At 41.0% G+C, this 26,248-nt stretch overlaps 1 protein-coding gene and 1 long non-coding RNA gene across 2 annotated transcripts; one reads left to right on the top strand and one right to left on the bottom strand.

Annotated features, from left to right (window-relative positions):
• Positions 1–396: 396 nt before the first annotated feature.
• Positions 397–4,759, top strand: LOC309604870. Its single transcript, XR_014231105.1, has 2 exons — positions 397–3,319; positions 4,390–4,759. It is a non-coding gene; the product is annotated as an uncharacterized lncRNA (long non-coding RNA).
• SC5D (sterol-C5-desaturase) lies at positions 4,742–26,204 on the bottom strand. Its single transcript, XM_082339844.1, has 5 exons — positions 26,075–26,204; positions 20,148–20,365; positions 18,879–19,011; positions 17,269–17,369; positions 4,742–16,907 (listed from the first exon to the last, which is right to left on the bottom strand). Exons 2-5 carry the CDS (start codon positions 20,355–20,357, stop codon positions 16,452–16,454), a joined length of 900 nt encoding a protein of 299 aa, XP_082195970.1. The 5' UTR covers positions 20,358–20,365; positions 26,075–26,204; the 3' UTR covers positions 4,742–16,451.
• Positions 26,205–26,248: the final 44 nt, after the last annotated feature.

Genomic DNA, 26,248 nt, shown 5'->3' with positions numbered 1-26,248 from the left:
CCCTCCTTTTTGAAGCAGTCTCTTACCTTGGCTCCTACAAAGCAACATTCTCCTGGATAACCTCAGGTCTCTGGCTCCTTCCAAGTTCCTTTATTGGTCACTCCCCTCCTCCTCCCCCTCCTCCCCCTCCTCCCCCTCCTCCCCTTCCTCCCCCTTCTCCCCCTCCGTCCCCTCCCTCTCCCCTCCCCCTCCTCCCCCTCCTTCTCTTCTTTCTCCTCCTCCACCCCCTGCTCCCACTCTTCCCCCTCCCCCTCCCCCTCTTTCTCCTCCCCCTCTTTCTCCTCCCCCTCCCCCTCCCCTCCTTCTCCTCCTTCTCCTCCTCCCCCTCCTCCCCCCCCTCTTTCTCCTCCCCCTCCTTCTTCTCCTCCTCCCCCTCCTTCTCCTCTTTCCCCTCCTCCACCCCCTGCCCCCACTCCCATTCCTGCTTCTGCTTCTGCTTCTTCTTCTGCTTGTCCTTCAAATATCCTTTAGGATCCCGTCCTTGGCCCTTTTCTCACTCAACACCCACTCTCTGGGCCATCTCTCTCATGGCTTTTATTAACATCTCTATGCTGTTTTCAAATCTATATCCCCCTGTCACCCTTTCATTCACACAGCAGGCAGCATATTTGTCATACACAGATCTTATCCTATCACTTCACTGAATACACTCATCAATGTGTTCCATTGCTTTTAGGATAAAATCAAAACTCTTTGCTGGTCAGAAAAGCCCCCCAGGATTTGGTCTTACCTTATACTCCAGCCTCAGTCTCTTTCCAGTGTCCTCCTGGAATTCTACATTCTGGCTGTGCTAGACCTAACCTTCACAGTTTCTAATGGTCCACGCTCTTTCAACTCTCAACCTTTCTCCATCCAGTTCTTTCTACTTGGAGCCCTTCTCTAATGGTCCACCCACCTGTCACCTTCAGGTCTCTGGTTAAGTGCAGCATCCTTTTGGGAGACCTGTCCTCACCTCCAGGCTAGGTTAGGTCCTGCTGACTTCTGTACCTTTCCTATAAAAATATTCACTATATCTTTATGACGTTCGTGTTTAATTGTTCACTGCTCTATCCCACCTCTTAGCCCAATGCCCAATATACATTAGGTGCTCACAACTATGTTCTAGTTGAATGAACAAATTTACCTAAATAATAATAGCATTATCTGAACATATTTGAGACTTTTCACATCCCTTCAGGAAGATGGGCCTTGTGTTCTCCCATCTGCAAATCAACTGTGCTCCTAAAGCAATCTGTTCATGCAAAACAATTAAGCACTTGAATAAAACTGGGGAGGAAAAGGTGGCAACACCGAAGGCAGCTGTGCTACTCTCCTGCTGTAGAAGACTTGGTGAGAGTTTAACTGAGAAGGTGTCTAACATCTGATTTAAATAACTACTGGCTTTCTTTCCCTTTAGTCTTGCTGAGTGGTTTGCACATATTCTCTGTAACCTACTTGGAGTATTATGATTAATAGCTGATCATGAAAACATTGTCCCTTAAATATTTAAAAAATATTTAAGATACCCTTAAATGTGGCTGTATTAACTCTTAGACCTAGATTTTTTCAAAAGAGGGGGAAACCCTGTGATTTCTAATGGAGAAACAGGATTAGATACACAGACATTGACTTCATAGAAACACTTCTAGGACCACAGTAGTTTCACAGAGTTGAAAAAAAATCTTTTCATATGCCTGCTTCTGGGTGAGTGACAAGTGATGGGATGGGGTCTTCCTGGGGCCCTGTGGGGATGTTGCTTCTGTCCAGATCTTGCCCCACTGATTTTCAGATTTTACCATTTTGTACATATATTTGCCTGAATTTTTCCCTTTCTATAGCAGGACCCAAAATACTGGGAAATCTCAATCTAAGATAAACAAACTGTTTCATGAGAATCCAGAGATGACACTTAGTAAACCATCAGAATGGAGAGAGCCACCCTGATCTCCAGCAGCACCAAGAGGGGTATGTAGTCCCACTGGGAAGGGACATACGCACAGGTACACGCTGGATTTTAATTGGAGGTTGTGTTTTTGGTGTGTTTTGTTGTTGATCCTAAAATACATGACTGGGAATGGAACAGTGGAGCTTTAAATGCAGTTAAACGGAACACAGCAGGGAGGGTGCATCATCACCTGGCTGGTTGAGCAGCAGGATTTTCTAAAGACATGAGGGAGTAGATGACCTTTCAAGAGCCCTCTTGTCCAGAGATTTTATGATTCCACGCACGTCCTCTGTCTAGACACGAAGGGTGGGTGCTCCTGCCTGCTTTGCCTGCTATAACGTGGGGAGAAGTATAACTGCTCCACCTACAGTCAGATCCCAGCAACTGTTCAGCCTCAGCCAGAAAAAACAACAGAACAAAATAGGGGAGAAAAAACCCACTGGAAAGAACATAATTGCAGAGTCTGTGACAAAGAAAATTCTCCCCAAATTATATTTACATTTAGTCCAGCCTTTCAAAGCAACTGTAACTTTCATATCTGTGTTTTGCACGGTTATCAACATTCATTCATATATTTAATGTGTATTAGGTAAGACCATTTCATGAGAAAAGGAAGAGATTGAAGGTTTGACCCTTCCTTTGACAAGTGAGGAACAAACACCTGGACCGGTGAGTTAGCTGACCATGGTTATTCAGTGACCCAAGCCAAGACCAAGGTGTTTGACTACCGATAAGACAGAGGTGTGAAGATTTCTCTACTTCTGAGACTGATCCAACCCCGCAGTGCTGTCATCAAACATTATACCTCAAATTCTTTCTCCTTTCGCTCACAGGCCCTGGTCCTCACTCCTATGTATTACAGACCACCTGGATGCACCTTGCCCCTCTTCTGGCCTCCTCACTTCCTTACCTCTGCCCTTATAAACTTCTTCCCAGTTCTATAAACTTGCCACCTCTCCCCAGGCTCAGGTCACACCAAAGACCTGCCCTGAAGGCTCTTCTCCAGACACCACATGGCTTTGCTCGCTCTCTCTCTACATCCAGGTCTCTGCTCAAATGTCATCTCCTCAGAGAGGGCTTCCTCGACCACCTTCTCTAAAACAACACCCCGTGAGTTCTTCATTCACTATTTTTATTAAAAAAACATCAATCAAATATCTTCTGAAACCTTATTTTGAAGTGTAATGCATATACTGAACCACGCAGGGACCACAAAGCACTCCTCAACCTTCTGGAACTCCAGTGCCTGCAACCAGACTGTCCCCGACATGGGGTCTTCCCTCCTCGACCCTACCTGACCTGCAGGACTGAATTGCTGAGAAACAGGAGGAGGAAGAGAGAAAACATTTCCTTAACCCTTTGAATCCTCATCCTTCATCCTGACCAAGTTCTAAGGTTGGCCCCATAGACCTTTCTCTATCAAGAAGCACCTAATTTCTTTTTTTTTCTATTCCTCATTTTATTTTATTTTTTAGTTTTTATTTACTTATTTTTTAATTGAAGTATAGTTGATTTACATTGTGTTAATTTCTGCTGTACAAGAAAGTGATTCAGTTATACATATATATACATTGTTTTTTATATTCTCTTCCATTATGGTTTATCACAGGATATTGAATATATTTCCCTGTGCTATACAGTAAGACCTTGTTTATCCATTGTATATATACTAGTTTGCATCTGTCAACCCCAAACTCCCAATCCATCCCTCTTCTACCCCGTCTCCCCACTGGCAACCATATGTCTGTTCTCCATGTCTGTGAGTCTGCCTCTGTTTCATACATAAGTTCATTTGTGTCATATTTTAGATTCCACATATAAGTGACATCACACGGTACTTGTCTTTTTCCCTCTGACTTACTTAATTTAGTATGATCATCTCTAGGTCCATCCAAGTTGCTGCAAATGGCATTATTTCATTCCTTTTTATGGCTGAGTAGTATTCCATTGTATATATGTACCACATCTTCTTTATCCATTCATCTGTCAATGAACATTTAGGTTGTTTCCATGTCCTGGCTATTGTGAATAGTGCTACTATGGGTACAGGAGAAGAAGCACCTAATTTCTAATTGCTACTCAAGCAGCTGGAAGCTTGGCACCCCTAAGGGGGTGGAAACTTCCCAGGTCAGCTCTTAATCCAGAAGTCTGATGAGCAAATGCCTTAATTTCCTGTAGAATGGGACTTCGAACAATAGAATTTTATAAGAACTACCCATAACAGCCCAATAAATAAATCAAGGCATTACTTTTCCCACAACTGCAGCACCGCAAAAAAAGTTTACAATTGGAGTTGCCCTACATGATATCATTAGCATAGTTGCTTTAGAGGGAATTTGAACACCCAATTTATGATATTTTGTCTTTCTCTTAACCTTCTCACCAGAGTTATCATTCCAGCCTACAAACTCTCAATGTGACATTGAATAATTTATCTTATCTCTTTGTATTTTTCATATTTCTAGGTGTGGCCTTTTATTTTCCACTTAGGTAAGTCCCTTTAACATTTCTTGTAGAGCTGGTTTGGTGGTGCTGAACTCTTTTAGCTTTTGCTTATCAGTAAAACTTTTGATCTCTCCTTCAAATCTGATTGAAAGCCTTGCCATGTAGAGTATTCTTAGTTGTAGCTTTTTCCTTTTTATCACTTTAAATATATCATGTCACTCCCTTGTGGCCTGCAGAGTTTTTGCTGAAAAGTCAGATGATAGCCCTATGGGTGTTCCCTTGTATATAACTCATTGCTTTCCCCTTGCTGCTTTTAATATTCTCTCTTTAGCTTTAATTTTTGCCATTTTAATTACAATGTGTCTTGGTGTGTTCCTCTTTGAGGTGATCTTGTTTGGGTCACTTTGTGCTTCCTGGACCTGGATGTTTCCTTTCCCAGGTGAGGGAAGTCTTCAATATATGTTCTCTGCCCCTTTCTCTCTCTCTTCTCCTTCTGGGACCTCACATAATGTGAATGTTCATACTCTTGATGTTGTCCTAGTCTCTTTAATTAGACTGTCCTCAAGTTTTTTTATTCTTTTTTCTTTTTTTATGTTTAGCTTCAGTGATTTTCACTATTCTGTCTTCCAGTTCACTGATCCATTCCTCTGTATCATCTAATCTACTGTTGATTCCTTCTAGTGTATTTTTAATTTCAGTTATTGTATTGTTCAGTTCTGTTTGGGTCTTCTTTATATTTTCTAACTCTTTGTTAAAAACTTCTAACTTCTCACTCTGTTCATGCATTCATCTCCCGATTCTTTGAGCATCTTTTTCATCATTACCTTAAACTCTTTGTCAGGTAGATTGCTTATCTCTACTTCACTTAGTCCTTCTTCTGTGGTTTTATCTTGTTCTTTTGTTTGGAACATATTCATCTGTCATCATATTTTGCCTAATTCACTGTCTTTGTTTCTATGTATTTGGTAGGTGGGTTGCATTTCCCTAGTCTTGGAGAAGTCCCCTCTGTAGGAGACGTCCTATGAGGCCCAGCAGTACACTCCCCTCTGGTTACCAGAGCCATATGCTTTAGAGGTGCCATCTATGAGGGCTGCTTGGGTTCTGCTGTTGTGACTGGCTGACGACTGTGGCCACACTGGCAGGTGTTGCTGGCCCCTGGTCTGGTTGGTTTCCAGGCTTTGCCTTGTGTGGAGGCTGCTGGTCTCTGTGGGGTGTGGCCAGATCCTAACCCTAACCCTGCACAGCCAAAGGAGTCCCACTTTTGTTGCTGGTCTGCTGCTGCATGGGCCTGATTCTTAACGTGGCTGGCTGCAGTGCCATGATGGTCCTGGGTCGAGTGTCAGCCCACTGGTGGGTAGGGCCAGAGCTCCATGCTCCTGAGGCTGGTGCCCACCAGGCTGGTGCTCACCTCACTCGGTGGGTGCGGCTAGGTCCAGAGGCTAGTGCTTGCCTACTGATGGGTGGAGTTGGGTCCTGGGGTCTTTGGCTGCTGGGTGGGGGACCCAGAGCTGATGTCCACCCACTGGGGCCCAGGGGGACACAGGGTTAGTGCTGACCCTGTGGGGGGTGGAACCAGATTCCACTGTCTCTGGCTGCAGGGCCCTGGGGGAGTCCCAGGGTTGAAGTTGGCTGCAAGTGGGTGGGGCTAAGACCAGGGAGTCCTGGGGCTAGTGACAGCCCATTAGTGAGTACATTAGGTCCTGACAAAGCTGGCAGAGCCACGGTGGTCCCAGAGCTAGTGTTGGCCTGCTGGTGGGGGGGTGAGGTGTGGCCCAGGGGCTTCTGGGGCTGGTGTCCACCCACTGGTGGTTGAGTTTGGGTCCCAGGGCTAGTGTTGGCCTGCTGGTGGTTGGGGCCAGGTCCTGGGCCCAATGGAGCCCTGGGCTGGGTCCCAGGGCAGCTGGCGGCTCAAGGGATTCTAAGGCAGCTGGCCTGCTGGTAGGTGGGGTCGTGTCCCCACCCAGCTAGCTGCCTGGCCTGTGGCATTCCAGGACTGGTGCCAATCTGGCGAAAATTAAATGAGATAATGCATGTAAAGGGCTGTGCACAGGTATTGCACAAAGCAGTTACTCAATCTCATTGAAAATAGAAAATACTTTGAACTGAGTAATAATGAAAACACAACATATCGAAATTTGTGGGATACAGTCACAGCAGTCTTTAGAGGGAATTTTGTGAATTTAAATGTTTATGTTCATAAAGGGTAAAAATGAACCAATGATGTCAGTTTCTACATTAAGAAGTTAGGGGATGGGACTTCCCTGGCGGTCCAGTGGTTAAGACTTCTCCTTCCAACACAGGGGGTGTGGGTTCAATCCCTGGCCGGGGAGTTGAGATCCCATATGCCTCGTGGCCAAAAAACCGAAACATAAAACAGAAGCAATATTGTAACAAATTCAATATAGACTTTAAAAATGGTCCACATCAAAAACTCTTAAAAGAAGAAAGAAGCTGGGGGTAAAAAAGAGATAAACTCAAAATAAAGAAAAGGAAATAAAAAGATAGAGGCAGAAATTAATGAAATTGAAGAGAAGCAATGGAGAAAAATCAGCAAAGTCAGAAGTTGGTTCTTTAAAGGAGATCGATAAGATTCTTATTCCCTCAGCAATACTGATTAAGAAAAAGAAGAAAACACAAATTGTCAATATCAGGAATTAAAAAAGAAACATCACTACCCATCCTATTGGCAATGAAAGGGTAATAGGGGACCGTCGCAAACAACGTTTATGGCAATAAATTTGATAAATGAAATGAACAAATTTCTTGAAAAGCAGTGTATCAAAACAGAAGAGGAAGAATGAAAAGCCTGTGTCTATTAAGAGTTTGAATTTATTATCAAAAATACCCCCCCCCCCAAATTCCAGTCTTGCATTGGGATAGGCAAAGACTTCTTAGATAGGACATAAAATGTAATATTGTGAAAGACAAAAACTGAAAAATTGGTCTTAATCAAAATTAAATAATTTTCCTTATCAAAACACAATTAAGGAAATGAAAAGGGAAGCCACAGATGGGAATTAACATCATATATATATATCTGACAAAGGATTTGTGCCAATATATTAAGAATTCTTAAAAATCAATAATACAAACAAAAATAGCTTCGTCCCAGCTTACCCTTCCCACTCCCCCTGTCTTCAAGTCCATTCTCTACATCTGTGTCTTTATTCCTGTCCTGCCCCTAGGTTCATCAGGACCATTTTTTTTTTTTTAGATTCCATATATATGTGTTAGCATACGGTATTTGTTTTTCTCTTTTGGACTTACTTCACTCTGTAAGACAGGCTCTAGGTCCATCCACCTTACTACAAATAACTCAGTTTCGTTTCTTTTTATGGCTGAGTAATATTCCATTGTATATATGTGCCACTTCTTCTTTATCCATTTATCTGTTGATGGACACTTAGGTTGCTTCCATGTCCTGGCTATTGTAAATGGAGCTGCAATGAACATTGTGGTACATGTCTCTTTTTGAATCATGGTTTTCTCTGGGTATATGCCCAGTAGTGGTATTGCTGGGTCATATGGTAGTTCTTTTTTTAGTTTTTTAAGGAACCTCCATACCGTTCTCCATAGTGACTGTACCAATTTACATTCCCACCAACACTCCAGGAGGGTTACCTTTTCTCCATACCCTCTCCAGCATTTATTGCTTGGAGGTTTTTTGATGATGGCCATTCTGACCAGTGTGAGGTGATATCTCATTGTGGTTTTGATTTGCATTTCTCTAAAGATTAGTGATGTTGAGCATCATTTCATGTGTTTGTTGGCAATCTGTATATCTTCTTTGGAGAAATGTCTATTTAGGTTTTCTGCCCATTTTTGGACTGGATTGTTTGTTTTTTTGATATTGAGCTGCATGAGCTGCTTATAAATTTTGGAGATTAATCCTTTGTCAGTTTCTTCATTTGCAAATATTTTCTCCCATTCTGAGGGTTGTCTTTTCGTCTTGTTTATGGTTTCCTTTGTTGTGCAAAATTTTTTAAGTTTCATTAGGTCCCATTTGTTTATTTTTGTTTTTATTTCCATTTCTATAGGAGGTAGGTCAAAAAGGATCTTGCTGTGATTTATGTCATAGAGTGTTCTGCCTATTTTTTCCTCTAAGAGTTTTATAGTGTCTGGCCTTACATTTAGGTCTTTAATCCATTTTGAGTTTATTTTTGTGTATGGTGTTAGGGAGTATTCCAATTTCATTCTTTTACATGTAGCTGTCCAGTTTTCCCAGCACCACTTATTGAAGGGGCTGTCTTTTCTCCATTGTATATTCTTGTCTACTTTATCAAAGATAAGGTGACCATATGTGCATGGGTTTATCTCTGGGCTTTCTATCCTGTTCCATTAATCTATCTTTCTGTTTTTGTGCCAGTACCATATTGTCTTGATTACTGTAGCTTTGTAGTATAGTCTGAAGTCAGGGAACTTGATTCCTCCAGCTCCGTTTTTCTTTCTCAAGATTGCTTTGGCTATTCAGGGTCTTCTGTGTTTCCATACAAATTGTGAAATTTTTTGTTCTAGTTCTGTGAAAAATGCCATTGGTAGTTTGATAGGGATTGCACTGAATCTGTAGATTGCTTTGGGCAGTATAGTCATTTTCACAATGTTGATTGTTCCAAACCAAGAACATAGTATATCTCTCCATCTGTTTGTATGATCTTTAATTTCTTTCATCAGTGTCTTATAGTTTTCTGCCTACAGGTCTTTTGTCTCCTTAAGTAGGTTTATTCCTAGGTATTTTATTCTTTTTGTTGCAATGGTAAATGGAAGTGTTTCCTTAATTTTTCTTTGAGATTTTTCATCATTAGTGTATAGGAAAGCAAGAGATTTCTGTGCATAAATTTTGTATCCTACTACTTTACCAAATTCATTGATTAGCTCAAGTAGTTTTCTGGTAGCATCTTTAGGATTCTCTATGTATAGTATCATGTCATCTGCAAACAGTGACAGTTTTACTTCTTTTCTTATTTGGATTCCTTTTATTTCTTTTTCTTCTCTGATTGCTGTGGCTAAAACTTCCAGTGGTGAGAGTGGGCAACCTTGTCTTGTACCTGATCTTAGAGGAAATGGTTTCAGTTTTTCAGCTTTGAGAATGATGTTTGCTGTGGGTTTGTCTTACATGGCCTTTATTACGTTGAGGTAGGTTCCGTCTATGCCTACTTTCTGGAGAGTTTTTTTTTATCATAAATGGGTGTTGAATTTTGTCAAAAGCTTTTTCTGCATCTACTGAGATTATCATACAGTTTTTATCCTTCAATTTGTTAATATGGGGTAGCACATTGATTGATTTGCATATATTGAAGAATCCTTACATTCCTGGGATAAACCCCACTTGATCATGGTGTACAATCCTCTTAATGTGCTATTGGATTCTGTTTGCAAGTATTTCGTTGAGGATTTTTGCATCTATGTTCACCAGTGATATTGGCCTGTAGATTTCTTTTTTTGTGACCTCTTTGTCTGGTTTTGGTATGAGGGTGATGGTGGCCTCGTAGAATGAGTTTGGGAGTGTTCCTCCCTCTGCTACATTTTGGAAGAGTTTGAGAAGGGTAGGTGTTAGCTCTTCTCTACATGTTTGATAGAATTTGCCTGTGAAGCCATCTGGTCCTGGGCTTTTGTTTGTTGGAAGATTTTTAATCGCAGTTTCAATTTCAATGCTTGTGATTGGTCTGTTCATATTTCTATTTTTTCCTGATATCTAGTCTCATAGCATTGTGGTCAGAAAAGATACTTGATATTTCAATTTTCTTAAATTTACCGAGGCTTGATTTGTGACCCAAGATATGATCTATCCTGGAGCATGTTCCCTGAGCACTTGAGAAAGAAGTGTATTCTGCTGTTTTGGGACGGAATGTCCTATAAATATCAATTAAGTCCATCTTATCTAATGTGTCATTTAAAGCTTGTGTTTCCTTATTTATTTTCATTTTGGATGATCTGTCCATTGGTGAAAGTGGGGTGTTAAAGTCCCCTACTATGATTGTGTTACTCTCGATTTCCCCTTTTATGGCTGTTAGCATTTGCCTCATATATTGAGGTGCTCCTATGCTGGATGCATAAATATTTAAAATTGTTATATCTTCTTCTTGGATTGATCCCTTGATCATTATGTAGTGTCCTTCTTTGTCACTTGTAATAGTCTTTATTTTAAGGTCTGTTTTGTCTGATATGAGAATTGCTACTCCAGCTTTCTTTTGATTTCCATTTGCATGGAATATCTTTTTCCATCCCCGCACTTTGTCTGTATGCGTCCCTAGGTCTGAAGTGGGTCTCTTGTAGACAGCATATATATGGGTCTTGTTTTTGTATCCATTCAGCCAGTCTATGTCTTTTGGTTGGAGCACTTAATCCATTTACATTTAAGAGAGTTATCGATATGTAGGTTCCTATGACCATTTTCTTAATTGTTCTGTGTTTGTTATTGTAGGTCGTTTCCTTCTCTTGTGTTTCCTGCCTAGAGAAGTTCCTTTAGCATTTGTTGTAAAGCTGGTTTGGTGGTGCTGAATTCTCTTAGCTTTTGCTTGTCTGTAAAGGTTTTAATTTCTCCGTCAAATCTGAATGAGATCCTTGCTGGGTAGAGTAGTCTTGGTTGTAGGTTTTTCCTTTTCATCACGTTAAATATGTCCTGCCACCCTCTTCTGGCTTGCAGAGTTTCTGCTGAAAGATCAGCTGTTAACCTTATGGGGATTCCCTTGTATGTTATTTGTTGCTTTCCCCTTGCTGCTTTTAATATTTTTTTCTTTGTATTTAATTTTTGATAGTTTGATATGTGTCTTGGCATGTTTCTCCTTGGATTTATGCTGTATGGAACTCTCTGCGCTTCCTGGACTTGATTGACTATTTCCTTTCCCATGTCAGGGAAGTTTTCAACTATAGTCTCTTCAAATATTTTCTCAGACACTTTCTTTTTTTCTTCTTCTCTGGGACCCCTATAATTTGAATGTTGGTGTGTTTAATGTTGTCCCAGAGGTCTCTGAGACTGTCCTCTTTTTTTTTTTTTTTTTTAAGAAATTTATCTATTTATGTATTTTTGGCTGTGTTGGGTCTTAGTTTCTGTGCGAGGGCCCTCTCTAGTTGTGGCAAGCGGGGGCCACTCTTTATCGTGGTGCGCGGGCCCCTCACTATCGTGGCCTCTCTTGTTGCAGAGCACAGGCCCCAGACGCGCAGGCTCAGCAGTCGTGGCTCACGGGCCCAGTTGCTCCGCGGCATGTGGGATCTTCCCAGACCAGGGCTCGAACCCGTGTCTCCTGCATTGGCAGGCAGATTCTCAACCACTGCGCCACCAGGGAAGCCCTGTCCTCAATTCTTTTCATTCTTTTTTCTTTATTCTGCTGTGTGGCAGTTATTTCCACTATTATATCTTTCAGGTCACTTATCCTTTCTTCTGCCTCAGTTATTCTGCTATTGATTCCTTCTAGAAAAATTTTAATTTCACTTATTGTGTTGTTCATCACTGTTTGTTTGCTCTTTAGTTCTTCTAGGTCCTTGTTAAACGTTTCTTGTATTTTCTGTATTCTATTTCCAAGATTTTGGATCATCTTTACTAACATTATTCTGAATTCTTTTTCAGGTAGACTGCTTATTACCTCTTCATTTGTTTAGTCTGGTGGGTTTTTACCTTGCTCATTTATCTACTGCATATTTCTCTGTCTTCTCATTTTGTTTAACTTACTGTGTTTGGGGTCACCTTTTCGCAGCCTGCAAAGTCGTAGTTCCCATTGTTTTTGGTGTCTGCCCCCAGTGGTTGAGGTTGGTTCAGTGGTTTGTGTAGGCTTTCTGGTGGAGGGTACTGCTGCTTGTGTTCTGCTGGGTGAGACTGGACCTTGTCTTTCTGGTTGGCAGGGCCACGTCCAGTGGTGTGTTTTGGGGTGTTTGTGAATTTAGTATGATTTTAGGTAGCCTCTCTGCTAATGGGTGCAGTTGTGTTCCTGCCTTGCTAGCTGTTTGGCATGGGGCATCCAGCACTGGAGCTTGCTGGCCGTCGGGTGGAGGTGAGTCTTAGTTTTGCGACGGAGATCTCTGGGAGAGCTCTTGTTGATTGATATTACGTGGGGCTGGGGGGGTCTCTGGTGGTCCAATGTCCTGGACTCGGCTCTCCCACTTTGGAGGCTCAGGCCTGACACCGGGCCAGAGCACCAAGACCCTGTCAGCCACACAGCTCAGAAGAAAAATAATAATAAAATAAAGTAAATAAAATAAAATACTTTTTAAATTAAAGAAAAGAAGAGAGCAGCCAAACCGATAAACAAATCCACCAATGCTAACAAGCATTAAAAACAAAGATAAACATAAAAATCAGAAACAAATTAGTTGCAGACAGCAAACCCCAAGTCTACAGTTGCTCCCAAAATCCACTGCCTCAAATTTGGGAACATTCGTTGTCTATTCAGGTATTCCACAGATGCAGGGTTTATCTAGTTGATTGTGGGGATGTAATCCACTGCTACTGAGGCTGCTGGGAGAAATTTCCCTTTCTCTTCTTTGTTCACACAGCTCCTGGGGTTTAGCTTTTGTTTTGGCCCCACCTCTGCGTGTAGGTCACCCCCAGGCATCTGTTCCCCGCCCAGACAGGAGGGGGTTAAAGCAGTGGCTTATCAGGGGGCTCTTGCCCTCTCAGGCCAGAGAGAGGGAGGGGTACGGTAGTCATAATTGGAACGCAGCGCAAGCCTGCGGTGGTAGAGGCCAGCGTGACTGTGCAACAGCCTGAGGCGCGCTGTGTGTTCTCCTGGGGAAGTTGTCCCTGGATCTTGGGACCCTGGCAGTGGCATGCTTCACAGGCTCCTGGGGGGGGGCGTGTGCATCTGTGTGTGTGTGTAGTGACCTGTACTTGCACACAGCATTCTTTGTGGCAGCAGCAGCAGCATTAGTGGTTCATGCCTGTCTCTGGGGTCTGAGCTGATAGCCATGGCTCACACCCCTCTCTGGAGCTTGCTTAGGCAGTGCTCTGCCTTCTGTGGGCACACAGTGCAGGAACCCCCTCTCCTCACGCACCCCAAAACAATGGTCTCTTGCCTCTTCAGCAGGTCCAGACTTTTTCCCAGACTCCCTCCCGGGTAGCTGTGGTACACTAGCCCCCTTCAGGCTGTCTTCACACAGCCAACCCCAGTCCTTTCCCTGGGATCTGACCTCCAAAGCCTGAGCCTCAGCTCCCAGCCCCCACCTGCCCCGGTGGGTGAGCAGACAAGCCTCTCGGGCTGGTGAGTGCTGGTCAGCACTGATCCTCTGTGTGGGCATCTCTCTGCTTTGCCCTCTGCACCCCTGTTGCTGCGCTCTCCTCTGTGGCTCTGAAGCTTCCCCCCCTCGCCTCCCCCCATCTCTGCCAGTGAAGGGGCTTCCTAGTGTGTGGAAAATTTTCCTCCTTCACAGTTCCCTCCCAGAGGTGCAAGTCCCATCCCTATTCTTTTGTCTCTGTTTTTTTTCTTTTGCCCTACTCAGGTACGTGGGGATTTTCTTGCCTTTTGGGAAGTCTGAGGTCTTCTGCCAGCATTCAGCAGGTGTTCTGTAGGAGTTGTTCCACATGTAGATGTAGTTTTGATGCATTTGTGGGGAGGAAGATGATCTCCATGTCTTACTCCTCCGCCATCTTGAAGGTCCCAAGTCTTTGGGTTTTTCAAATGTGCTCTGTACTGCCTCCATCCATTTCCCAATTCTTACCATAACAGTGGAAAATGTAATCTTGATTTTCTCTTTCTATAACTATAGGAGGTCTGAATGTCGAGGGGGAACGTCTTTCACTTGATATTCCCGTGGGAAGGAATTTAGGTCCTCACTTCCATAAATGCTGTGAATTCCTCTAATGGAGAACAGGACGATGTGGTGGTACCAAAAAGATGGTCAGACTACTTAACATAATACTGCTTAATAAGATTAGCACTTAAAAAAGGAGGGAGGACAGAGACTAGTTTGATTACTACTAAGACCTCTGAGGAAGCTTCCCTCACCCCAATTATATCCTTTCTTTTCTATTAGCTACACAATATTAAGAATCTAAGGAAACTTTAACACTCATAATTGACGTTATGGAATTAAGAGCACTAAGACATCCAGTGCATGGATAACTTGAAATACTTTTGAGCTCATTCATCCCTTCAATACCTTTACTGGGACCCTCAAAAAGAGGGAAATAAATTATACAGTAATGGCAAAATGGCTAGCTGGTCAAGCAACTGGTTACCCTGTCCTCCCAGGGACATAGTTGGACACATTTCCCAGAATCTACTCCAGTTAGATAGGCCATACAACTAAGTTTTGTCCAAAGGAACATGGGCGAGGGATATGTACAACTATCCTGGCCTGACCCATACAAATTTTCCACATGCACTTTCCCCTCTTCCCCTACAGGCTCCTTCAACAGAGAAGACGCTGTAAACTGGGAGGACGGCAGAGCTCTCAGGTGGAAGGAGCCTGGGTCTCAGATGACTGTGGAAAACTGTCCACTGACCTGAAACATCCACACTGGACTTTACATGAGAGAGAAATAACCTCGGAAAAGTTACACAACTGGGTCCCATTGTCCTTATGTCAAGGACTTTCAACAATGCCTTATCAAGAGTAAAAGCTCAATAAATATTAGCTTTCATTTTTATGGGAAACAAAGTTTACTTCTTCTTAATTTCCTTCTTTCTCTTGGGCAGAGTGGAGCACAGGGACCACGGGGGATTAGTGAAAAGCACTTAGCTGCACTGACCAGTTACAAAATACTAACTGGTATACTGGTATGTTTAAGTAAAGCAACACTGTAACAGGAACTCAAACAGAAACAACATTTTCTTCTGGATTCCAAGCATTAACTTTTATGACTGGTCTCTTGCTAAAACACTCAAATCTAATAAAAGATGTGAAATATAAAAAGACAGTGATACTCCCTTCTCTCTTTCTCCCCTTGATATCAAACATTTGGAGATATTCTAAAAGTTTTGACAACCCACATCATTTCTGTGGTTTCAGATTGACATAAAATTTGTAAAGAATACTTTGTGCTGTTACATTATTTAACTGATACACTTTAATAATAGTCAATCAACTTTTATTGATTTTACATAAACAGCTTAGAGAATGCCTTTGGAAACCATGTTTTCCCAACATATTTATGTTACAACACATGACATTTCTTTATGAAAGTATTTGTTAAATATTTTTGCAGAGGGAGTGGGGAAAAATGAAGAAAGAGGAGGGGAAATAAGATTTCAAAACTAATCTTCAGTGATAGGCCTAAATATTTGGCAATTATTTCCTTTTATAGAAAATCACAGGATTGTAACTTTGAAACATACCAAAAGTGCAGTGCATCAATTTAATTAAAAAACCAATGGTGTCTAATATATTATTTGGGCATCAAATTTCCCTTTCTAAATATAATCAGGGTCATATAATTTTACACTTATTAAATAATGGTTGAAAACAATAACCATCAAAATCTTTAAATAATCCCAGATCTGTATTAAATCATGGTAGTATGAATATTTTCTAAAATTCCAATTTATTTGTTCATCAGTAAAACACAACAGTTGACAATGTCTCCAGAGAATAAGTTTTCTATGTGTAGGAAGACAATAATCTTATAACACCTGCTATTAATCAGGTCACTGAGCTACTAATACATTATATCACGATTTTTTTTCACACTGATTTTTCCACTTCCACAAAGTACAAGTAGATGTTACCATACCAATTCTGAGTACTTAATCATTCCTGAAACAAGGAACCATCTTCATATTAGTACTTCTTTGTTATGGTGTTTAGTCTTGATATCATTAAGCACAATGAATTTTACTTAATGAATATGGATGAATTAAGGCAAAAGGACATAACCTAGTCCCCTCAATAATTTATCCTCTACCTTTTAAAAAACTGTTGTTGAGGCTATACAAATTACAGATCTACTGGCTGGAAAGACACAACTTCTCCCTTAGACCAACATTCAGTATTTTGAGCACGAGGTTAAAGTCATGGTGCTCAAGGCATGTTCCCTTGTTCTACCATTATGGTCGTTCCTCACCTGTACCCATAATACTGATTTTCACTTGCTATGCGTCCTGGCTGTAGATTATTTTCCTTGGTTAAAAATATTTAATAATTGGGCAATAATCTACTCAGCCTTTGTAAAGTCTCCATTGAGTAATTTTTCATTGTTACAACCACTTACTGTATGGCTGTTGCGCTTTTCTTCTGTCATCTTCTTCACATAATTAAGTGGTCCATTCCCTTCAAAGGAGGAGGGATTTTTGAATGAGCCTCCAATTCTATCCCACAATGTGAAATACTGTCCATAGTTATAGTCAAAGAGCATGTGGTGGTCTGTATGATGAGCTGAGCCATTAATAAATGGCCTGAAGATATGGGGAACACGAAAATCACCATCATGAATAGAAATTGTCCAGATATTGACCAGGACGTACAAACCTAAATAAACTACCTTGTGTAATGGGAAGATAAATGGGTATATGTGGTAAGGTAGACCCTGAAGGAAACCATCCAGAGGATGAAAAGCATGACTTGCAAATGGAGTTGGAATCTTCCAGATATGATGAGGTTTGTGTAAGTGCTACAGAAGAAAAGAAGACCACATTAATGCCACAGGCTTTACCCAGTGCAACAACTGACTTAGCTTTTCATGCTCATGGTGTGAGAAATGACCTAACTAAAAAAATCCCTTCGAATTTAGCCAATTACTTTATAAAATTCCCTCCTCTTCTTTACCCCAAGACAGTAAGATTTTAACACAGCCCCTCCAGACCCATAAAGAAGGATACAAACAAAATGTACCTTGTACCTGTCATGACTAAGGCTACTTAGGTATTTAATAAGTTAGAAGAAATTCTTGAAAACAGAGACAGGATTTATAATTATACATTGCTGAAATGTGTATTTTCTCTCTTCCCCTACAAATGACTCTACCTTATTACCTTATATACAAGTCTATGATGAAGGCCTCTGTGAATCCAGTAGATCAGCATGTCAGTGAAAAAGAGAAAGGACAGTACACTAGCAATTAACCGAAACCAGCCTACAAGAGACAACAGGATATGGCAGAATCAAGATTCAGCTCCAAGGATCAGAGTTTACTTTTGACATGTCCATCTAAGAAGACAAAATTTGATCCTAGACCTAAACCCTGTTAACTATCTGCTTTGGTTAATTCAGTACATCACAACCTCCATCTCCCTTGACTCTCTGGGATCTGCTCATTTCCCTCTCATAAAAACTTGAAGAGTCCCACCTACAATATTTCTTCATTAAACTATGAGGATATTTATGAAACAGAAAGAGTAAACCCCTATGGCATCTTTATCATTTAAATGCTGGAGAATAATGCTATTTATTTTTTCTTCATATTAATCTTCATAAAACATATCTTTACATATTACCTCCCCTGCTTAGAATTTTATTTTCCCTTGAAATACTGTAAGCCTAGCATTTACTCCATAACCCAACCCCTTCTGATCTTTCCAACCTCATATGCTCGTGTACTAACCAGGCTGGTTCACTCAATATCCTCCCAACATCTTCAAAGTCTTACCTCTATACTTTTACTCAAACTATCTAGAATGCCCTCTCTCCTTTTATTTTTATTCATATTTTGATCCACTTTCCAAGGCTGAGCCAATTCAGCACCCTGGTGTGTAATTTTTGTTCCCTCCTTTAAATAGCTAACCTCTTACTTAGAGAGCAGGGGTGCTGACACCAGCAAGCTTGGATTCCAGCCCCAGATCCACCACTTATTTGTTAAGTGAGCTTGGCAAGTTACTGAAATTCTCTGTACACTTAATTTACTCACCTATAAAAGGAGCATCATAATAGTGCCTACCTCATAGAATTAATAGAATAAAATGGATTGGTAACACGTGAAAAGCTTAGAACTGACGCTGGTACATATCAACAATAAATGTTAACTATGATTCTTACTTTCTAATACTAGATACTAGAAATGTATCTTGATGAAATAATTCCAGAATTTCACAAAATTTTAGTTTAGTTACTGTAGTACTGTTTATAATAGAAAACCAAGAACAATCTAAAGGTCTAAAAATTATGGATCATTTAAATAAACTATGGATATCTATACAATGCAATACTATAAATATATACTGTATAATGTCAATATTTATTGACATGAAAATATGGGCATAAACACTGCAAAGAGAAAAAAATCAGAGTTCAAACCAGTATGCATAGTAAGGGTTTCAATTTTGTAATGTAAATAACGAAGTATTACAGGCATAGAAAAGTGAAAGAATATACATCAAAAGAGTTACAGTTTCCAGGTAGCAGAATGATGGATTTATTTTTAAAAAATCGGTGTTTTCTGATTTTTTATAAATATCATGTACTACTTGAGCTTTTTTGTCAGATGTTTGAATTCAATAAAGATAATAGGAAACAAATTCAAGGCTCTAGCTCTGATCATGCCAATCTTCCCCTGGGCACAATTTCATCTACAGCAAAGACTTTAAAGAAGCAGATTTGGTTCTTTAGAGAAACCCATCTGTTCCCGACATTTACACTATATACTCACCGTATGGAAACTCCTCTATGCTGTCATATAGTTTGCTGTAACCTCTCACCTCTAGCAGGAACACTGAGACCGTGGGGATGCTTATCCATGGCACTGACTGGACAGAATGCATAATCTCTCGATAGACTTGGTTCTGAAAATGAAGTTTCCAATACTTACAAACCATAAAATCTATGGTAAACAAAACTAGCATAAAATTGTTCTGGACTGGATTTTTAAAATCTCTTTTATATGAAGGAGCTTACCTCCAAATTGCTTCTACTGAAGTGTTACTATGTGGGCGTCGGTGTGTAAGAAAAACATTTCTTTTGTAGGAAGCAAATGCAACAAATATTTTAAATTCTGAAACTTTTTTTCCTTCCCACAAAATCTCTATTCCAAAGTTCTATTTAGAGAATAATCATTTCTTTCATAATTAACTTTCATACCCAACCCTCTCTATTTTTTTTCAGTCCTTGTAGTGACTGACAAATACAAATAACTGAAATAGAAAAGTGATTGTACACAAGTCTGAATCTACTGAGTTTGGATTATCTGGTCAAAAAATATATACATAGTAAAAGCAAATTTCAGTTTGTGAAAGTCAAATATCAAAACAATTACACAAATGTATACATTTATTTATTCATTACTATCAGCAAAGAAATTCTTGTCTATGTATCTAGCAAGACCAGGCTTACAGTTAAAAAAAAAAAAAAAGTAGGGGCTTCCCTGGCGGCGCAGTGGTTAAGAATCCGCCTGCCAACGCAGGGGACACGGGTTCGAGCCCTGGTCCGGGAAGATCCCACACGCCGCAGAGCAACTAAGCCCGTGCGCCACAACTACTGAGCCTGAGCTCTAGAGCCCACAAGCCACAACTACTGAGCCCGTGTGCCACAACTACTGAAGCCCACGTGCCTAGAGCCCGTGCTCTGCAACAAGAGAAGCCACCACAATGCGAAGCCAGCGCACCACAACTAACAGTAGCCCCCGCTCGCCGCAACTAGAGAAAGCCCGCGTGCAGCAACGAAGACCCAATGCAGCCAAAAATAAATAAATTTTAAAAAAAAACCCTCAAAAAAAACTTAAAAAAAAAAAAAGTACAGCTTACTTATCCGTTTAAATTAAAGAAAACAGAGAGGGGATTAGCCTTTCCAAAAATATCTAACCCATTTGGGGCTGTTTTCAGAAACTCTAAAAAGATTAAAACCAGTTTAATCTGAAAATCTCACAAATACACATTGTCATTTTTACTGTAATAATTAAAAAATAGGTAAGAAAATCACTTACCTTTAAAAATTGTGGGTGTTTCATTAATGAATGATCATAGACAAAATAATAACTCAGCGTTGCAAATAAGAAATAAAGGATATAAGCACCGAGATTTGTTATAATCAGGAGACTGACAGCTTGTCGGAAGATGCTGTCCTCTGGCCATGTGGCTGGATATACGTATGGTGTAAAAAAATAATAATCTGCAGCATTGAGTACAAGATCCATCTTAGCCCCTAAAGGATAAACATGTACAACAATTATTTACCCATGTTGACATTTCTCAAAGCAAAAAATTTTCAGAAACACTATATATGAAGTTCCTGCCTTCATAAGTATATGTAGTACAAGTCTGCTGCTACCAGAATTCACTAAATGCCATCTCTAGAGCCAGAAGGATCTTCAATGTCATCTCTAGTTCAGTCTCTTGATATAATACATAGCGACACTGAAGTTCAGTTAGAGAAACTGAGGCCCAGGAAGTTTCTTCTCCAAGGTCAAGCTGAAAGGTAGCATAAGTCAAGATCTAATTGCACCTTAGTGTTCTCTTCCACCATGTCCTATTGCCATAGGATATGGCAAGAGTAAACATGGCAAATAGTAAAGATGTGGAACACAGGGCACTAGGTACTCAGGCAAATGGTTTACCCCTTCAGCTGCAAGTTTCAGCAGCATCTTTCTCCTAAAAGGACTCATATTTCAGAGATTTTTGCTTCAATGCTGAGACTTAAGATGAATTCCCTAAAAGGTATCTATTCTGTGACTGTAACCAAAGAAGTCAGGGACTATCTATTCTCGTGACTAACCCTAACTCTCATTGACAGAACAAAGGGAGATGTATTCTTGGCAGTGACAACTAGAATACATTTATTCCTCACCTCCCCCTCCTCGCCACCCCAGTCAGGGGCTGGCAAACTGTGGCCCATGGGCCGAACCCAGGGCCTGTTTCTGTAAAGAAGCTGTGTTGGAACACAGCTATGTCCAGATGTGTCTATGTTGTCTATGGCTGCTTCTCTGTACTACAAAGTCAAGGCTGAGTCACAGCAATAGACAGCATGGCTCACAAAGCCTAAAATGTTTATTATCTAGCCCTTTAAAAGGAAAGTTTGCCAACTCCTGTTCCAGATGCTTAAACTTTGAAAAACTTTAGTCGATTCTATATTCATGATCCTGAATCTAGTTCCACAACTTCATGGTCAGCTTCTGTGAGCTGACCACTGACTCTTATCATTTATGATCTACTTCCTCCTTCTTCACTGCACTGTTTGTAGTGGGAAATGTGTCCTGTATTCCAAACACCTCTCATCTATAATTAAAACTTTTGAACAACAACAACAATAACAAAAAACCAGTCTGAAAATTGCCACTGGGTTTTTAGTCTCTTAAAATCAAATTCTAGAAGCTCTTTATTTATTAGGGTGTTTAGCCCCTTGTTTGTGATATGAGTTGCAAGCATTTTTTCTCACATTGACATGGAAAGAAATTTTTACTCAACTAATGCAGATATTGACATACATCCTTCATCATGTATTGCTAATTCACTCAAACAACAATTATCAAGCACTGCACTAGGTGATGAGCATACAAAGATTAAAAAGATATAGTCTAAATCCACCTTCAAGGTAAGGCAACTACAGAAATGAATAGTTACATCAATATGACAAGTGCTATAATAAAGGTATATATATGCAAATTGTGTGAAATCAGAAAAGACAACACAGCTACCTCAGCTTACAACAGAAGGCTGTATAGTGAAGAATTTTGATTTGGGCTTTGAAGGACATTACCAGAAAAAAAAATAAGGTTAGGAATAGCTATTTCAAGTAGAAATAACAACTGCAAAGGCATGGAAAGGTCATGGTCCATTCATGGTTCAAGGGATGTGGCCCATTAGGAATATATCGTACTGATGGGAAGCAGGGAGTCTAGGTTGCTCCTGAGGTAGACTAACTTAGAGAAGATGACCGCCTGACCTCAGGCAATAGCTGTGAGAATAGACACATTCATCAGAGACTTAGCAAGTAAGATAACCCATGGGGCTTGATTAACTGATTAGATACTGGAGTGTGAAAGAAGAAAAAATCTAGTGGGAATTTGGTACTAGCAGATGCAAACTACTATATATAGACTGGATAAACAACAAGCTCCTACTGTATAGCACAGGGAACTATATTCAATATCCTGTAATAAACCATAATGGAAAAGAATATGAAAAAGAATATACATATGTATAACTAAATCACTTTGCTGTACACCAGAAACTAACAAAACATTGTAAATCAACTATACTTCAATTAAAAAAAAGAAAGAAAGAAATCTATGTTGATTGTGAGATTTTACCTTGCCTGAATGGATGGTGATGCTATGATAATCAAAATAGGGAACACTGTGGAGCTAGCAGACTTGGGTGCAACAGGGACTTTGAGGGTGCGAGGAATGATGGGTTCAGTTTGGGTCTTCTTAAAAAAAATTTAATTAATTTATTTATTTTGGCTGAGTTGGGTCTTCGTTGCTGCGCGTGGGCTTTCTTTAGTTGCGGCGAGCGGGGGCTACTCTTCATTGCGGTGCACGGGCTTCTCATTGTGGTGGCTCCTCCTGCTGTGGAGCAGGGGCTCTAGGTGCATGGGCTTCAACAGTTGTGGCACGTGGGCTCAGTAGTTGCAGTGCACAGGCTTAGTTGCTCCGTGGCCTGTGGGATCTTCCCTGACCAGGGCTCGAACCCGTGTCCCATGCATTGGCAGGCAGATTCTTAACCACTGTGCCACCAGGGAAGTCCCTAGTTTGGGTCTTAAGTCTAATTGCTGTGGCTCACCTGGGCTCCTAGGCGAAAGCAGTAGACTACATGCAAATATGAATCTGAAGTTCAAAAGGGAGCCTAGTAGTATCGCAACAGTTGAAGCCATAAGGGATGCAGCAGCAGGTCACATACATAAAGTAATACCAGAAACATAAACAATGAAGAAGAACCCAACAATTCAAAAGAATATTGCTATACCACTAAAGGTTGGTAAGAGTTGGTGAACTAGTCTTGCATGTTACCTATAGTGCCAACAGCCATAATTCCATATAGTATTTGGGACAGCACCGTGTAGCCAAAAATAACTCAAACATTAACCATGAATCGTCTTTATTCAACCTTTAATATCCGATGTAAGTGAAAACTTTAATAAGATCTCAGTCCTTAATCATAAAAAACTCTTTAATTTTGCTTTTAACTGAAGACCATGCGAGTTGTGTTGATTTGCATATGCCCTGTACATAACTGCTGTGACAGTAAACCAGCACCTAGAAGGGAGGAGGGAATGAACCTCCGTCCATCTGGAGGCAGTTGAGATACTGTGAGATGAAACCTGTTTTTAAGTGTTTTCAGATTTTGGTTTCAATTAATTCTATCTGTGGGATGTAGTAATTAGGTACTCACAAATATATTGCTGTAATTTCTGACATCTAACATTAAAAAAGTTTGAAATCACTAACAATTATGATTTCAAAACTGCAATTCAACTTTGAAGTTTATATTCAAACCCACATCTGTGAAATGGAGAAAGCATATCTACTTTATAGAATTGTTCTAAGATTTAGAGACGAAGTACATAGTGGTGTGGTACTATCTGACACAGGGAAGCTCATCAACAAATAGGAGCTATTACTACTACTGTTACAGGAACCAAAGCTGGGTCAAAATCACTTTAACCTATAGTAGAAAAAGATGTCATTTGATGTTTTAAAGAAATAAGTTCATTTCTAATATCAATATTTACTGTATATGAGGTACTGTAAATATTAACTCATTTAACACTCTCAAGATATACCCTAAAAGTCAGGTACTAGCATTATTCTTGTCTTATAAGAAAGCTGGACACAGAAAATTCCCAGAGTCATCAAGTAAACAAATGCTGGAGAAGGGATTCAGTCACTCCCTGGCTAGTTGCAAAATCCACAGACTTGAACCAAGTTCTACTGCTTCTTCATTAGTATCTCTTCAGCTCCTTAAATTTTTAAATTCGCAATGACTCTACAAGCTCACATACTTTTGCACAGAATTTTTTTTTTAAATTTTTAATTTTTTGGCTGCGTTGGTCTTCGTTGCTGTGCGTGGGCTTTCTCTGGTTGCAGCGAGTGGGGGCTACTCTTTGTTGCAGTGCTCGGGCTATGCATTGTGGTGGCTTCTCTTGTTGTAGTTGTGAAGCATGGGCTCTAGGTGCACGGGCTTCAGTAGTTGCAGCATGTGGGCTCAGTAGTTGCGGCACGCAGGCCCTAGAGCATGCAGGCTTCAGTAGTTGAGGCACGTGGGCTCAGTAGTTGTGGCTCATGGGCTCTAGAACACAGGCTCAGTAGTTGTGGCACGTGGGCTTAGTTGCTCCACGGCATGTGGGATCTTCTGGGACCAGGGCTCGAACCTGTGTCCCCTGCATTGGCAGGTGGATTCTCAACCACTGCGCCACCAGGGAAGCCCATTTTGCATATAATTTTAAAGGGTTTATATCCACTAAAGTCAGGGGCTCTACAGACCCTAAGTTAAGTACCCCTAACAAATAGAAACTTACATTATTTTACTTTGGCTGAAACAAAGAAACCTTTTCTTAAAACATACTTATCAACAAAATACAATTAGGCTTAAAATGACTTGAGTCATTCTGCTTTACTTTAAAAGTATAGATAATATACTGTTAGTATAATAGCTAACATTTATTGACAACCAGGTATTACTTAAAAAGCACTTTTTATGTATCACCTCGCTTGATTCTCACAACTCTATGAGGTAGATACTTCTATAACCCCCATTTTAAAGATAGGGAAAATGAAGGCAGGAATATTTAAATAAGTTGTTAACTAATGTAACAGTAACAAATAACAAGTAACAGCTGGGATGTATATTCCAGAGCCTGTTCTCCTAGCTACTACATTGTAATATCTAGGTGTAGGCATGCAGATGCGGAATTCTGATTATCCCATGTTAATTATATTACATAATGAATGGGAAAGCACTCTGTAAACGAGCAAGGGTCATGTATTTATTTTTAGGTGCCTATCATTAGAAACTTAAAAAGAAAAAAATCAATGGTGATATAAAGACAGGTAACCTACAGGTAGTTATAAAGTTATATCACCTACAGGTGATATAAAGACAGGTGGTTTGGCTACCACAAACTTTCCAGTTTGTAAACTATCTCCTATACCACCTCCAAATTTGCTCTGCTGTTACACAGGGATGCTAGCAGACATGATTCTTCCTATTAGGATGCTAAACTAATAGGTTATTTCCCTTCCCTTCTTGTCTTCTCAAACCGTGGCTTGTCCCTCCATCCTAAGTACACTGCTGTAACTGGGGCTTGCTTCAACCTAATTCCTTTGCTGCTTGAAAGAAAAAAAAAATCCCCCCAAGAACAGAGGGAAATCCGTCGCAAAATGCTTTATTAGTGTTCAGTGGACAAACTTGCCTTGGATAAGAGATCCCCAATAGCCAACATCAAACATTTCATTTTTTTCAGGCCCATGCACATGTCTGTTTCTTTCACCTCTCCCTGTGCCCTGACATACCCCGCCTCTGTCCGGGCAGAGGCCCCTAATCTGGAGGTCTCTGGCGGCAACCAGCCTCCCGCCAGCCCCGGCCAGCGCGCGTGCCCTGCGCCCCGCACGCTCCCCATCACAGCCGCCGCCTCGCCAATTGTTTTCAGGACATCCGGCTACCTGGCCGTCTCTGCTAACGGTCAGCGCAGGAGTCCTCAGGTCAAGTTTCGCAGACAGAACCCCAGAGTCTGCCTAGTGCCTTACATCTAGGAGGCAGTCAACGAACGCCTGCGGGAAGCTGAAGAAGGGGGCAGACGCACTCTCAACTTCCCCACCTGCGTCTTGCCTTAGTCTCTCCACCCCCTTTTCCTCCTCTTCTGTCGCTTCCAGCTCAGGTGTATTCCCTCCTTTCCCCGCCCCCCTGTCATCCCTACCTAGAGAGGGTCCGCCGCCGGCTGCCGACTCGATTCCTGCGGGGCCCCAACCGCTCCAGCTACTGGACCGCGTCTGTCAGCAAGCAAGCAAGGTCTGGAAGGGCGTAGCCTGACCCCACGCTCAGGGCGACCGGCGCCGCCAACCAATCAGAGGCCGGCGGCATAAGCCGATAT

The sequence above is a fragment of the Balaenoptera borealis genome, assembly GCF_965194805.1.
Source record: "Balaenoptera borealis genome assembly, chromosome: 11".
Taxonomy (NCBI): Eukaryota; Metazoa; Chordata; class Mammalia; order Artiodactyla; family Balaenopteridae; genus Balaenoptera; species Balaenoptera borealis.
The sequence above is the reverse complement of the archived record's forward strand: the minus strand, read 5'-3'. Positions and strand labels throughout refer to the sequence as shown.

Coding starts and splice junctions, on each gene's coding strand:
- SC5D (XM_082339844.1), bottom strand. CDS start 20,357: ATGGATCTTGTACTCAATGCTGCAGATTATTATTTTTTTACACCATAC. Junction 17,370..18,878: donor CATAGAGGAGTTTCCATACG/GTGAGTATATAG, acceptor TGTCTCTTGTAG/GCTGGTTTCGGTTAATTGCT. Junction 16,908..17,268: donor ATCATAGACTTGTATATAAG/GTAATAAGGTAG, acceptor TTTCTTCTGTAG/CACTTACACAAACCTCATCA.